Source organism: Hyaena hyaena, unplaced genomic scaffold, assembly GCF_003009895.1.
Source record: "Hyaena hyaena isolate Hyena2069 unplaced genomic scaffold, ASM300989v1 scaffold_36, whole genome shotgun sequence".
In the NCBI taxonomy this organism is placed as follows: domain Eukaryota; kingdom Metazoa; phylum Chordata; class Mammalia; order Carnivora; family Hyaenidae; genus Hyaena; species Hyaena hyaena.
This window is the reverse complement of record NW_024080668.1, coordinates 2,893,611-2,907,610: the sequence shown is the minus strand read 5'-3', so window position 1 is coordinate 2,907,610 and position 14,000 is coordinate 2,893,611. Positions and strand designations below refer to the sequence as shown.

Here is a 14,000-nt window from a genome sequence, read left to right as displayed (position 1 = left end):
TCTAATGCCTGGATTCTCTGGAGCCACCTGGCCCCCCGTTCCCACCTTCCTCTCGGGAGGGCAGGTGGGCGCATGGCAGCGGGAAATCGTTCTCATCCCCTCAGATCACCCCTTCATACTCATTTGTGAAACTGTGAGTTGGGGCTAGAATTAAAATGTCTTTGCTTCTAACGAGACTCTTTTACAACACATCCATCTTTGTTCCTGAAATGAACTGGGCCGAGAACAGACAGGCGGACCCTGAGTTACCTCCGTTTTCGCGGAGGCCTGCCAAGGACTGAGTTACTGCAGTGACCTCCTGATGGGGTTTCCTGCTTCAGCCTGGCTCTGCTCCCATCCATCCTCTGCACTGCTGCCAGAGGGAACTTTCTAGAATGCTGACTATACATATGCATACATATCCACACATAAAGATGTCTGGAAGGAGGTGTGCCAACCTGTTAATAGTGGCTGCATTTGGTGGGAGACTGGGGGTGTGGTGAGCAGTGTCTGAAGGGGGGGCTGCTGACGCAGATGGGGTGCAGGAATGAGGAGGAGGGGGGTCTTGTGCTTCTTCATGTACATACTTTAAAAAATGTAGGATTACGAGTAATTTATTTTTTTTTGTATTGTGTCAAGTTTTCCAAATTTAAGAGTCTTAAAAAGTATTTGTATCTGATCATATCACACGTCTACTTAGAATCTTTCCATGGCTCCCCACGGCTTTCAGGATAAAGTCCTATTTCTGGGCCTCAGCTGGGCACCCAGGGTTATTCGTGACCCCTTTCCTGCCTTCCTCACCGGCCACCCCTGCTGCTTTGGCCCCAACACCTCCCTGACCCTCCTGGAAAAAGTCATGGTCTCACAACTTGCCACCCTCGTACTTGCTGGCCCCTGAGGCCATTTCTGACTCCTACTGCTTTCAGCCCAAGTGCGGCCTTTTAGGGAAGCCTGCCTTGAGCTCTCCTCCATGTGATTTGGGTGCCCCTGCTCCGGGCTCCCTTAACGCCCTTACAAACCCTGATCACGGTGGGAAGTCTCGCTGGTTTCCTGAGGGTAGGAGCCCTGACTAGTTTTTTTGGATCTCACCACCCAACACTGTGCCTGGAACATGGAGGGTATTTAATACACAGCAGTGTATTACAGCATAAACCGCTCCTACATACCAGCCCGGGGTCGCTCACTCCCCGAGGCAGGGCCTCCAGCACCTGGACAACGGGCACCACCACTCCGGAGCAGGGGTCCCTCTGAGCACCAATGACAGGACCAGGTTCCCCAGTCAAAGGGTCTATGGCTTGAGCCCCAATGGAGATTGGGACAAGGCCTGTGGGAAAGAGGGAAAGAAGGAAGGGGTGGTCATGGAAAGAGGAAGACACGGATGGAATGGAGCCCTTTTGCCCTTTGAGGGGTTCTGAGCTGGATTGGAGGGCTTTCTGGAGACCACAGACCCTGAGGGTGAGGTTCTGAAGGGCTGGTTTTGGAAAGGACCCAATTTTCTCAGAGGGGGATAAATGACCTGTGGTCCTGGGGTTCTGGATTCTCTGAGCACTTTATTTTGGGTCCCAGCAGCCATAGTGGAGGCATTGGAAAGGCCCCGGGGTTCATGAGGAAATGGGTGGGGGTACCCCTCCTAAGCTTTCTAGGGCTTTCTCTCCCAGGGAGAAGTCACATTTCTGGTCCCACCGGGGCTTCCGCAGGTCCCCAGTTCCTTCCTACCTTTGCCATCCGCATCTTCCATCGAACCCGCCAGGGGTGTGGCGTCACCAGAATTCCTGTCGGTCTCCATGCCCAGGATGGGCACCATGAGCCCCGAGCCCTCGGCATCTGGGATCTCCATCCCATACACGGCTGGGGCCCACAGCTCTGTCCCAGGATAGCACATCATTCCTAACACAAGGGGAGGGAGCAGGGAAGGGGGGTGGAGGGTCAAGTTCCAGGCTCAAACAGAGAGGCTTCCCTGGGCAGGGCAGGGGCCCAGCTTAGCATTCTGAATTCAGAATGCATGGCATCAGGACTTTTGAGAAGCTGAGAACAATTTTCAGGCCACATTAAAGAGGTAGAAGAAGGAAACAAATATTCTTGAGCACCCTCTATCTACTAGAAGTCTGAACTAAGAAGTCCACATAAATTACATTTTATTTGGTTGCACAACTAACTCTGGAGTATATACTATTTTTAGTCTCACTTTAAAGATGTTAAAACAGAGGCAGAGTGAGGTTTAGGAACTTGCCCAAACTAAGGTCAACATAATAAATGGTGAGACAGAGCTTCAAACTCGAGTCAATTCTGGCCCCAAATCCTGGTTCTTTTTTGTCACATCATAGGCAGAAGCTTCTAGAAAGAGTGAGATAAGCTCCAGGAAGATGTCCCTCCTATTTCCTTTTCTGTTTGTTTATTTTTGAGACAGAGAGAGACAGAATATGAGCAGGGTAGGGGCAGAGAGAGGGAGACACAAAACCTGAATCAGGCTCCAAGCTGTCAGCACAGAGCCCAACACAGGATTCAAACCCACGAACTTGGGGATCATGACCTGAGCCAAGTCCAACGCTTAACCGACTGAGCCACCCAGGCGCCCCTGTGTCCCTCCTACTTCCTTTCCTTGCCCATCCTCATCCTAGTAGTAGTAGAGGTAGAAGGGAGGTGGAGGCGATGGGTGACTCCTCTTCTGAGTTTATGAATGGGAAGTTGGAGGTTGTGGCTGAATGAAAGAGAGAGGGGCGGCAAGGACCCAGGCCTGGCTGTGCCGCTCACTAGCAATAGGACCCTGGTTGGGCAAGTCACGAAACTCTCTGGACCTCAGACTCCTCAGTGCAAAATGCGTGTTATAACACGTTATGGTGTGAGGAGGCCTGTGAAATAACAAGAGAATAAACACTTCACAAACATAGCGAAAGACCCAGCATGATTGGCAAGAGAGGGCAGATTTCAAGCCAAGCATTCATGGGGTTGAGCATGAGGTCATCACGTCCCTTCTCTCTTCCCTTGGTCCCCTGTGTATGTGACCCGTGAGGCTGCGGTCCTGTCCCTGAGCTAATGAGATGAGAGCATCGAAGCACCAGGTCATCCTGGACCTGGGATTGCAGGGCCTGAGAGCCCAGGTCAAGGTCAACAGGTACCTATCCTTCCTCCGCTGGCCGCGATGCCATCCGCTGTCTCCAGCTGCCGCTGCAGTCTCCGGGCCTGCTGCAGGACCTGGTGCAGACTCAAGGCCAGTGCCTGTCTCATGTCCTTGATGGCAGCCTCCAGAAGCTCCTGTGTCCTTGACCCTGGCCTCTCCTGGTAGCTCCGGAGCACAGCAAGCACCCGCCTCTGGGCCACCAGCACATTGGCGTCCAGCAGGGCCTGTGATCCTCCCGTGTGGGGCACTGTCCGGCCCTCCTGTTGAGCAGCTCCCTGCAGCAGGACTGTCTTCCTGCTCAGTGGCTCCTCAAAGCTGTCGCCAGGCAACATAAGGTTCCCCGAGGCGTCTCGCAGCCCGCCCAGTGCAAGCACCTGACCTGGAACCCCAGAGAGTGAGGGAGGAGGGGGTCAGAACGGAGATGCAGGGGGAGGAGGCATGAAGGAGAGCCAGGGCCTGCAGACAGTAAGCGACCGGCGTGGGGGACTAGACGGTGGGGGAGGGGGAGAGGCCCGAGGGGTATAGACGGTGGTGGGAGGAGGAAACGCCTCCTCTTGGTTGAAAACCTCCTTTTACTTTTACGCAGAGCCAGCGTGGCTCTCCTTCCTCCCCAGACACCTGCGCTGGAGATGGGGAAGGGGACGCAGCACGAAGGTGGGGAAGAGCAGAGTGAGGAGGAAGGGTGGAAAGCGGGGTCTGGGGTGGTTTGCAGCCTGGACGAGAACACGGAGGGTGCAGGGGGCTGGGGGGGTTGGGGGGCCAGGGGCGGACAGGAGAGGCTGAAGGCACAGCACCGAGCCTGCCAGCCAGGACACCTGTGTCTTCGTCCAGCCCGACTCCCAGGATCGGCCAGATGCCTCCGGTGACTGGATCCTCCATGGGGCCCCCCAGCTCTAGAGGGGCCAAGGTCTTGGTGAGCGGGTTGCAGTATGTGCCCCCAAGAGCGAGCCACTGCCTCGTGTGAGGGTGCAGAGTCACAGCCAGCACGGGCACCTCGATGCCAGTGGCGGGGTCTGTCATGACAGCCCCCAGCTGTGACGTCCTTCGTGGCTGCAGGACGGGCAGGCGGGCGGCTGGAGGGGAGCCTGTGGCGGGGCAGGTCGGGTACGGCACGTAGGGGAGGATGGCAGCTTCGGACGTTCGGACGCCACCTGGACAGGGAGGCAGGGAGGTGGTGGTCCTGCTGACGTGCCGGCCTCCCCGCCCCAGCCCTGCAGAGCCTAGCTGCCCTCTCCAACCTGCACCCTCTGCAGCCAGAATGCTCAAGTGAGGAGGGGGAGGAGGCTTCACCACGCTGCTCGTCATCATACCTCACTGTGCAAGGACAGAGCCCTGCGCCCTGCCCTCTGCCCCCTGAGGGTTCATTCCAGAGGGTCCCAGCAGCCCCGGGCTGGGCGGGCGCTGCTTCGCGGTCAGGGTCTCACCGGAACCGAAGTCAGTGGTGGGCACCAGGGCAGCTCTCTGCAGATCGTACCCCAGGTTTCCAGCCTCGGGCAGCACCCTCCCGGTGTCAGGGTGGACGAAGTAGCCAGCGGGTATGGACCCAGCATGGCCACTGGCGGGAAGCATTGCACAGTTGGGGCCTGGGACCATCAGCGTGGTGACGGGATCCACATGGATGTCATCGGCGCCCCCTTGAGGGCCTGCTGAGGCTGCGGGGAATCAAACAGCTGCTCAGCCCTGGGCGTGAGGCCCAGAGGGCAGGAGGGGGCTCCCTGGGCTGGGGCCGGCCAGGAGCTGGTACCACCCACAGCACAGTAGCAAGTGCTCCCGAAGGGCAGGGGAAGACGCGGCATGGTGGCTGCCAGTGCCTGGAGGGACTTTGGGAAAATGGTCTTGACAGCCTATGGGGTGACCTGAGGGGAGGGGGCTGGGGGCTCCCAGAACTCAGCGTGCCCACAGAGAACCCGCCCGGACCCTTTCCCCACTCTTTGCTTCCAGGCAAGCCCAGCATTTTGCAAATGTGGCTTTTGCACCCCCGTGTCAGGCCTTCGCTCTCAGGAGGAGGTGCTCCCTTAGGTGTAAAGCTATGCTTTGTGGCAGCCTCGCCGGTTTCCTCCTCCCCCGTTCTTCCCGTTTCTGAGGCTCCTTCTGCAGCAGCCGGGGCGCTGCCCAGGAAGTCCCTCCCCACCCTGGGGGTTTCCACTTTGCTTTGCCCGCCCCCCCCTCCTCCCTTGCAGGGTGTCTTAGGGGAGGGACCTCGCCTCTGCAGGGCCCGCCGCCCACCCGGGATGCAGGGCCAGGTTTCCAGGGGGCCTGCCGGAGGCGGAGGGGGCCTACCTGGCCGCAGCAGCTCTGCCCCCGTGCCGGTGCCCAGGACGCCCCAGGCCTTCAGGCGGCGGCCCTCCTGCTGCACAGCCCGGGACAGGCAGCTCAGCACGGCCTCCAGCCGGGGGACCCCCCTGCGGGGCACGGGGCGTGGGGGCTCTCAGGGGAAGGGCAGTCAGGGACGGGGAGCGCACGCCCGCAGCCGTCCTCGCTCCACCCCAGGGCAGCTCTCCCCGCGCCCGCCCGCCTCACACTCCGCGGACACACACCCTTCGGGGTTCGGCCCAGCCCGGGAGGACCTGGCGGGCCCGGAGCCCGCCTGCGCCTTCAGCAGCCGCCGAGCAGCCGTCAGCGCGGAGCAGAAGGAGGCCCACTGCTCCTTCCTGGCGCGGAGGTCTCGGCGCAGGAGCCTCAGCTGGTGACCGAGGCTTGCTGCGTATGGGCCCGCCAGGCGCCCCCTGCGCTCGGCCTCCGCCGCCGCCGCCCTGGCAGCCGCTTCAGCAGCCTGGGGTCAGAGACACCCCTGCCTGCTTGCCCTCAGGGCTGCCGACGCCAGGGACAGCAGCCCAGGAGCCGTGCACCTAGCTTGCCCTGAATGCTCCAGAATGCTCCAGAACATTCTGGGCAGGCCCTGCAGCAGTGGCAAAGGGGTGAGAAAGCCCCAGCGGTGGGGGCTGGGGCTAAGAGCCTTGGGGGCAGTTGGAGAGGGGCCACGGTGGCGGGGGTGGGGGTGGGGGGGGAGGGGAGGAGCGGTACGGGGGACCGGAAGGAGAGCCTGGGATCAGCGAGACCCGAGAATCCCACTGGGGCACAGGGACCGGACCGGAAGGTGTGAGCACAGCCCGACCTGTTGCAGCTCGCTCGGGGGGCTCCCCAGAAGCTGGCCGGTAGAGGCTGGGATGCGACGCTCAGCACCCCACAGCTGCCGGAGAGAACGGGCTTCGCTCAGGAGTCCGCGGCAGAGGAGTTTGAGCTGTGCGAGAGGGCGGGGTTCACCTGTGAACTTGCTCCAGAAGCCACGCGGACGCTTTCATTGCTTTGGTCACAGCGCCCTCTGCCGCCGGTTGGTGGAAGGGCGCCACAGCACGCCGTGCCCGAGACCGAGACCCTCGGAAGGAATGAAGACCCGCCCAGGCAGGTCCCCGCACGCGCAGACCGCCGACCAGCGTGTTCTCTCTTTTTTTTTTTTTTTTGCTCCCAACTGGCCTGAGCTTGTTCATTCCAGCTGGGCTCCCGAGGACCAGGAATGGGGATGGGAGAGACTCCACAAGTGGCCCTAATAGATTCCCCATCACTGATCTGAGGCCTCCAGAGCCTCATCAAATCAGCCCCAAATTCAACCTGAAGTCTTCTATCTCCCTTCCCTTCTATTTCCCCCGTTTCCCTGATTCCTTACGGATAGACGGAGGATTTCTTCAGGCCCTGCGTCCTGTAACTAGCTCCCTTCCGAGATGAATCCGTGTCCAGCCCCACTCACTTCTCCAGTTGCTCCCACTTACTTACCTCCTCCTTGGTCTGGCCGAGTTTGGTTGTCACCGAGTGAGACTGCCTGAGCAGGATCCCGAAGAAGCGCTCTGGGTCAAAGCGCTCCAGGTCTACCTGCCGCTCAGGCCCCCAGCGCCCCGCTGTCAGGCGAAGGGAGATGGGATTACAGATCGTCACTGTGCCTTCCTCCTGCGGACTGTCACCCGTCTAGACGCAGACTTGCTACTGAAAGTGTGGTCCCTGCCCTAGGAGCACCTGCCTTACTGAGGACCTCGTTAAATATGCAGAATTCTAGGGGCGCCTGGGTGGCTCAGTTGGTGAAGCCTCAACTCTTGATTTTGGCTCAGGTCATGATCTCACGGTTTCCTGAGTTTGAGCCCCACATCGTCAGAGTGCACCCCGACCAGCGTGTTCATTTTTTTTTTTGCTCCCAACTGGCCTGAGCTTCTTCATTCCAGCTGGGCTCCCGAGGACCAGGAATTGAGATTCTCCCTCTTTCTCTGCCCCTCCCCCACTCGTGCTCCCTCTGTCCCTTTCAAAATAATAAATTGAAAAACCTTTAAAAAAATGCAGAATTCTAGGTTCCATCTCTGACCCATTGCAGCAGAAGTTCCCCAGGTAATTCATAATCACATTTAAATTGGGGCAGAACAAACAGAATCCAGTGCTGCTATCTGAGGACCACTCTTTGAGTAGGAAGGGTAGAAGGTGAAACACCTCAGCCTGACGCATTAATGCCTTCTGCGATTTGCTCCTCTAGGTAGTACTGGACTTTTTTTTTTAATGTTTATTTATTTTTGAGAGAGAGAGAACACGAGCAAGGGAGGGGCAGAGAGAGAGAGGGAGATACAGAATCCAAAGCAGGCTCCAGGCTCTGAGCACAGAGCCAGACACGGGGCTCGAACTCACAAACCGTGAGATCATGACCTGAGCCGAAGTCGGACACCTAACCGACTAGCCACCCAGGTGCCCCAGTATGGGACGTTTTCTTACTTGGGCACTTTGTACATGGTTATATTACTTTTCTTTCGGAAAGTTTTTATTTGGATGTCTCTACCCTCCTCTACACTGTGCACTTCTAGAATCAGGCAGTGTCTGGCATATAGTAGCCGCTCAATAAATGTTTACTGAGCAAATGAATAAATGAATGGAGGAGAAGGGAGCATTGAGTACCCTAGGAACACGAAAAAAGGAAGCAAGAGCTGGCCGGTTAGGTTTGGGGACACCTCTGGGATTCTAACCCAAGTCTGTCACTCACCGTGAGCTCTGTCAACCTGGAGGCTATCAGAGTCTTGGTATGACTGACCCCTTCTCACCAATGTCATCCCAGTTCTTGGGGAAGCGTAGGCATCCAGGTTGTATCCTTGCTGATGCTTCCTGAATATGGGGCTGGGAGTGGCCTTCCGGGCCCAGCTGAGGCTGTGACACTGAATCTACATGGTATATAAGGTGGTGATGTGAAGGACAGCCCGCTCAGCTGTAGTTAGGAGGCGCCTCATCTTCTCTTGTTTGGACTGTTCCAACGGTCTCTCTCTTTGTGGTCCCCCCCGCCCGATCCATCTCTATCTTTCACCCTATTGCTAGAGTAAAAATAAGTCTTACCAGAGTTACTCTCTTGCTCAAAAGTATTAACGGATCCCCACTGCCTACAGGGTAGAGCAGGGCCCATGAGACGATCTGTAATTCGGTCTCTCCCAGCTTCAGCCTCATCTCTGCGCTTGCACCCCGACATTGGGTTCCCCGAGCGGCGAATGTTGTTTCATGCCTCTGCGCCTTCACACGTAATACTCCCTCTCTGCCTCCCACCCCTCCTCCCAACCCCATTAGCCTCCCAGCCCCCAGCTCACCAACCCCTTTGCTCATACAGGAACCACATTCTACCACGTCTCCCATTTCAAGCCTCTTTCGGGAATCACCTCTTCACAAAAGTCTATCCTGACCCACGGGAGGACGGCCAGCTCCTTCCTTTGCGCAGCCAGGCACCCTGGCCACGCTTTCACCATAGTGCCCTAATGTTCCCGACATTCGTTTCTTTCCTTGTCTATGTCCTCCTGACGGAACTTTGATCACTAGAGGCCTGAGGCTGTACCTTTGTCATTTTCCCATCTTAGCAACCATTATAATGCCCACTGCAAACGGGCACCCGAAGACCCACTTACGAGGAATCAGACAGGAAGCCTCGCGCAGTGACTCAGAGGTCACTTGTCCAGCCTTACTCACCAACAGAAGCAGGCAGAACCCCAGAAGCAGGACAGTCTCCCCCAGGACTTCGGGCCACTCAGACCTCTTCGGGGGCCTGGGGATCTTGGCGATGCCAGTTTGGATGAGATACCCAGGAGTCGTGGGGGCGAAGGGCCCCTCTCCAAAGCACCGGCCCCCTGGCGGGAGGGTGCGGATGTACTGGGCGGAAAGAAATCTGTTCAGCCTTTGTCCCACTGTCTGCCAGAGACTGGCAAGGGGACGGGGTGGGACCCCGGGCCTGTCAGCCTGAACCAAATAGTCCAGGTCTTCGTGCACACCTTGGGGGAGCAGGATTTGAGTTTTTCCTGGGAAACGAATTCACATCAAGTAACTGGGCAGCTGTCTGCATGTGCTGGGGCAAGGTCAGCACAGCCTCTTAGAAGCTGCACAGACAGGAGGAGGTGCTAACTTCTGTGTGTGACCACGACAGTGCACCTGGATCAGTGGTGGCATCATATGGAGGTCACATGGGTACAGGCGTGTGTAGATGGGTTTGCAGTATGTGCCTTCAGGATGAAAGAGCGGGGGGGGGGGGTGAGGAGGGGCAATGAGGTAGAGGGCTGTGAGAGATGTCTGGACCCTCCTTACGATCTTCCCCTCCTTATCCGTCGCATGTGGGAGTGAACCCTTGGGACCCCAGAATTATCTGTTAGGATGTGGGAGCCTGAAGCTTTGGTATGACACCCTGGGCATCTCCTTCCTTGGGGAATCTGTCTGGGATGATTATGAAGCCATTTTTTTTAAGGCGAGGGGGAATTTCCCTGGGCTCGTGTCTTAAATGAGGCAAACCATCATAGACGAACCATCTTCCGATGCCTGTTGCTGCTCAGACGAAAGACGTAGACCCCAGGCTCCTGGAATTGCTGTAGAAAGAGGTAGGGTTCTTGATCTTGGAGCTGGGACTCCTCAGCGAGGGCCCGGAGGCGCCCCCAGTCAAATCCCCTCCGTGTGTTATAGAAGTGGCCCCTGGGGACAGAAAAGGAGGCGGTTTGTTGTCTCTTGAGCCGGCTGCAGGCATAGGAGCATCTCCTCTCTAGTACCTCCGTGGTGGCAGGGCTGTGTCCACTGGACACTCACGGGTCATACTCAGGGTAATGGTCCCGGGTCACCAGGAAGGCAAGTGTGTCATTGATTTGGAGGCAGACGGTGGGGTTTCGGATGCCTGGCTCTGGGGGCGGCAGATCCCCACGGCGTGTGGAGTTGAGGCTCATTGACCAAGAGGAGGTCAGATGTCCTTCCCTTGACTGTCCTGGGCAAGCAAGATACAGAGCGTGAAGAGTTACAGTCAGTGTTTGGGCAGATTCTCGCCCGTGGAGGTGGGAGGAGGAGGAGCAACAGGTGTCAGGCGTGATGCTCACCTGCGTCGTGTCCTGGGGGCCCGGGGGCCCCGATGAGCAGGCCGAGGGAACGCAGTAGCTCATGACCTGGTCGGATCAAGCCCAGGAACCCAGTCCCTAGAACAAGACAGGGATCTCTTTCAACCTACAGGGCCTAGAGAGAGGGATTTCCTAGTGCACGGATACAACAGAAGCTGTCCATTCCTGATTTGAATGTGGTAGGATTCAGCTTTCTAAAAATCAAAGGGTCACCTCACGGGGTGTCACCATCCAGCTGCTGCCCGAAGGAGCCACGGAAAAGGGCGAGGCTGTGCGGTCCTGGGCCGCAGGCCCACCTGTGGCCTCCCCCTGTCCAGCTGTCTTACCATCCATCCTGACCACATACAGAGGGACAGGCTTCTGAGTTTGGTCCAAGTTGCAGGGATGGCCCACAGCACGAGGTGAGGAAGGCCTGTCCAGGAGGTAAATTTCCTGGGAACGAGGAGGTCTGATGTCAGGTCCTCCCGTAAGACCTGGTGAGTAACACAGCAGCCCCACGGGGAGGGGAGGCCAGCCCAGGGCCTCCCCTGAGCCCCCTCCGTGTCCTGATAAGGACGGAGGGAGGAGGTGGTGCCGGTAATCTAAGAACTTCTCATCCTGATGCTATCGTTTACTCCGTGGGAAGATTCCCAAGACACCTCACCCCTCCTTCATGAACGAATCACTCCTCAAGGAGTTTCATAGGAAGAAATTAAGCCAACACTGGGGCCTTTGCTCTGGCACTAGCGGTTGTGCTGTGATGGGGTTCAGTGAGTAGGTGCCAGGGCCCCGTGCACAGGCATGTCACACATACTCCTTCTTAGGAGGCAGAGGCCACAGCGCTGGGTCCCTGGGTCTCTGCTCGGCATGGGGCTGGACCTCGGCACCGTACCTGGCTCCCGGGGCCTTCAGTGACGGAGACCTGCGGGACGCCGTGGGAGCACCAGAGCCGCAGGGTGTGTCTCTGTCCCTCTGGGCACAGCGCACCACACGGTCCACTTGAGTATTGTCCCTGGCACCGGCAGAGCCCCAGGCCCGGGTCATAGCCGTGGGCATCTCCCGGGGTGGCACACACCTGCACAGAGACTAAGCTTCTTAGGGACACCTTTCTGGGGGAGGTTCCCCCCAACTCTCTCCAGCTTTAGAGTGCAGAGCACAGGTGTCCGTGTTTCCATAGATAATGGAAAGGAGTGAGCCCCGAGGCGAGGGGGCTGGGCATGCGAGCTGTCGGGTGAAGGGCCGGGGGTGCACTACACAGACCCCTCCTACCTCGTGGGCACAGTGGTGGCTCCACTGGTCCTTGGTCAAACACAGCCCGTCCTGGTTCCACGCGGCCCCACCCTTGCAGCTCTTACGCTCCCGCTGGACACAGCCCCTTGGCTCGCCAACGTCTTGGTAGCCTGGGGAGCAGGGGCACTGCCCATCGCTGGGCTGGGGGTTGGGGAGGGAGGGGTGGCTGGTTGATACCTGGTTGTGGTGAACCGCCCCTTTGGCTGTGACACTGCCCGAGAAGGGCCAGAAGATAAAGGCAGGGGAGGGGACGTCAAGGTTCATCCGGGCTGGAGACGAGTCAGGTGACAGGAGAAGGTCACCGGCTCATGCTGGTTAGGGACCAGCTGGTGCTAGCACTTCAGTCAGAAAGACTTGGGATTTTCAGGAAAGGAAGGACTCACATGCGTTATTTGTTGGCTTTACAGGGAAAGTTTGGGCAGGAAGGTTTGGGTCAGGGTGTATAATTTGGGAGTGGTCATGATGGAGACCACGTCTGACCTTTCTTCTAAGTAGGGTTACCGGATTTAGCGAGTAAAAAGACAGCACACCCCGCTGAATCTGAATTTCGAATAAACAAGGAATACAGTTTTAGTATGAGTATGTCTCATTCAATACTTGAGACACATTATGCTAAGCAATTATCTCCTTGACCTGAAGTTCTGGTTTAAGTGGGTACCTCTATATTTCTGGCCATCTTACCCCATGTCACTTGGAAACCTGAGCTACCCCTGGTCAGGTTACGTTGGAGCTGAACTTGACCACAACAGTCCTGCATACGCAGCGTGTCCTTGGATCTCGCCACCAGAGAGCATACCTGGAACAGCCGGCCAGGCTCCAGGCAGACACATGTGTCCTTGCCCTCCTCTGGCTGCGTGGCCTCCGAACCGCAGGGAAAGCAGGCATCCTGGCCGGGCCAGGGGTTGAAGAATCCTCGAGGACAGCGGTGGCAGAGGGGGGTGTTGTGGGGACCTTCTCTGGAGAGGAACGTTCCAGGGGGACAGGGGCCAGGTGGTGAGTCAGGGCAGAGACTACCTGTTGGGTGACGGGCGCACGGCAATTAGAGCTAAGACTTAGCTTCCAGGAGTTGCCGGTCCCCAGGCGATTTCCCCCAGAGGCCCCAGGGGGACACCAGACTATTTTCTTTCCCCACTTGGGGCTTCTGCCCCCTCCTCCCCACCCCGCCCCCCACCCAGGTGTTTTATAAAGCCAACATCTCCCCTCATGGCTGTTTTTCTTTCCCCATTCCTTAACTATATCCCCAAGTCCTTCGGTGCACATTCAGCCCCAGACCCTACCCTGTGGGCACCCCGGTTGGTGTGCCTCTTCTGCACTGGACGTCTGGTTCCCGCAGTCCTGAGGGTCCTCCCTGCCCAGACACATGGCACTCTGGAGGGTAAAGCAGAAGAGAGCCAGACGGGCCCAGGTCCCTGGGATGCCAAAGGGTAGAACCCCCACCTGCTGGGCAGGGGCCATGGTGGCAGAGAGAGAGGCAGACATGCAGGCTGGAAGAAGATGGACACTGAGAAAGACACCGAGAAAGACCCAGTGCTGGGACCCAGCAAAGACCCAGCGACAGCAGCACCGGGAGAGGACGAGATAGGGATGGGAGAGGTACAGAGAGATCTGGGCACAGGGATCTGCACGCAGAGAGGAACGCGGCTCACACAGGCTCCAGGGAGCACTCACTGAATACTTCATGAGGATGAAATCTGAGATACGGATCCTCTGGGTGCCTCTAGCCCAGGCAGCTCGGATATTTTCATCATCTTATCTGTTGATCCATAGGCCTTTTCCTTCCTAGAGCAGCCAGTGGGGTGTGTGTGCGTGTGTGTGCGTGTGTGTGCGTGTGTGTGCGTGTGTGTGTGTGTGTGTGTGTGTGTGTGTGTGTAGAACTGGGCTCAGAGACACCTGGGTGGCTCAGTTATTTAAGCATCCAGCTCTTGATTCTGGCTCAGGTTATGATCTTGAGGTTTGTGAGATCGAGCTCAGTGTTGGGCTCTGCGCTAATAGCACAGAGCTTGCCTGGGATTCTCTCTCTCCTCTCTCTGCTCCTCCTCTGCTCATGCTCTCTCTTTCTTTAAATAAATAAACATTAAAAAATTAAGAAAAAAAGAGCTGGGCTCAGTGAGAGCAAAGGACATTCCAGCTTCCTCCTTGTGCAAGGCAAAGCCAGTCAACCTTCAGTAAACACTCTCCCTGTGCAAAATCCTGCAGAGAAGATGTAAGGGGAATGAGACTTAGGCTTCTGTCTTTGGTGCTTGTTCAGCCAAGTTTCAGGGATC

The 14,000-nt window shown here is 57.4% G+C and overlaps 1 protein-coding gene across 1 annotated transcript in view; it reads right to left on the bottom strand.

Annotated features, from left to right (window-relative positions):
• Positions 1–13,191, bottom strand: part of LOC120229872 — a 31,357-nt gene extending 18,166 nt beyond the window's left edge. The window contains exons 1-18 of the mRNA XM_039229152.1: positions 13,174–13,191; positions 13,014–13,104; positions 12,533–12,750; positions 11,716–11,877; positions 11,339–11,368; positions 10,794–10,899; positions 10,450–10,545; positions 10,169–10,340; positions 9,895–10,057; positions 9,010–9,250; positions 6,869–6,990; positions 6,213–6,338; positions 5,740–5,870; positions 5,635–5,690; positions 3,913–4,248; positions 3,096–3,476; positions 1,696–1,866; positions 1,146–1,303 (exon numbers count right to left, since the gene is read on the bottom strand). Of these exons, the coding sequence (XP_039085083.1) occupies positions 1,146–1,303; positions 1,696–1,866; positions 3,096–3,476; positions 3,913–4,248; positions 5,635–5,690; positions 5,740–5,870; positions 6,213–6,338; positions 6,869–6,990; positions 9,010–9,250; positions 9,895–10,057; positions 10,169–10,340; positions 10,450–10,545; positions 10,794–10,899; positions 11,339–11,368; positions 11,716–11,877; positions 12,533–12,750; positions 13,014–13,104; positions 13,174–13,191 (2,778 nt within the window). The remainder of the gene's footprint in view (positions 1–1,145; positions 1,304–1,695; positions 1,867–3,095; positions 3,477–3,912; positions 4,249–5,634; positions 5,691–5,739; positions 5,871–6,212; positions 6,339–6,868; positions 6,991–9,009; positions 9,251–9,894; positions 10,058–10,168; positions 10,341–10,449; positions 10,546–10,793; positions 10,900–11,338; positions 11,369–11,715; positions 11,878–12,532; positions 12,751–13,013; positions 13,105–13,173) is intronic.
• Between the last annotated feature and the right edge of the window lie 809 nt (positions 13,192–14,000).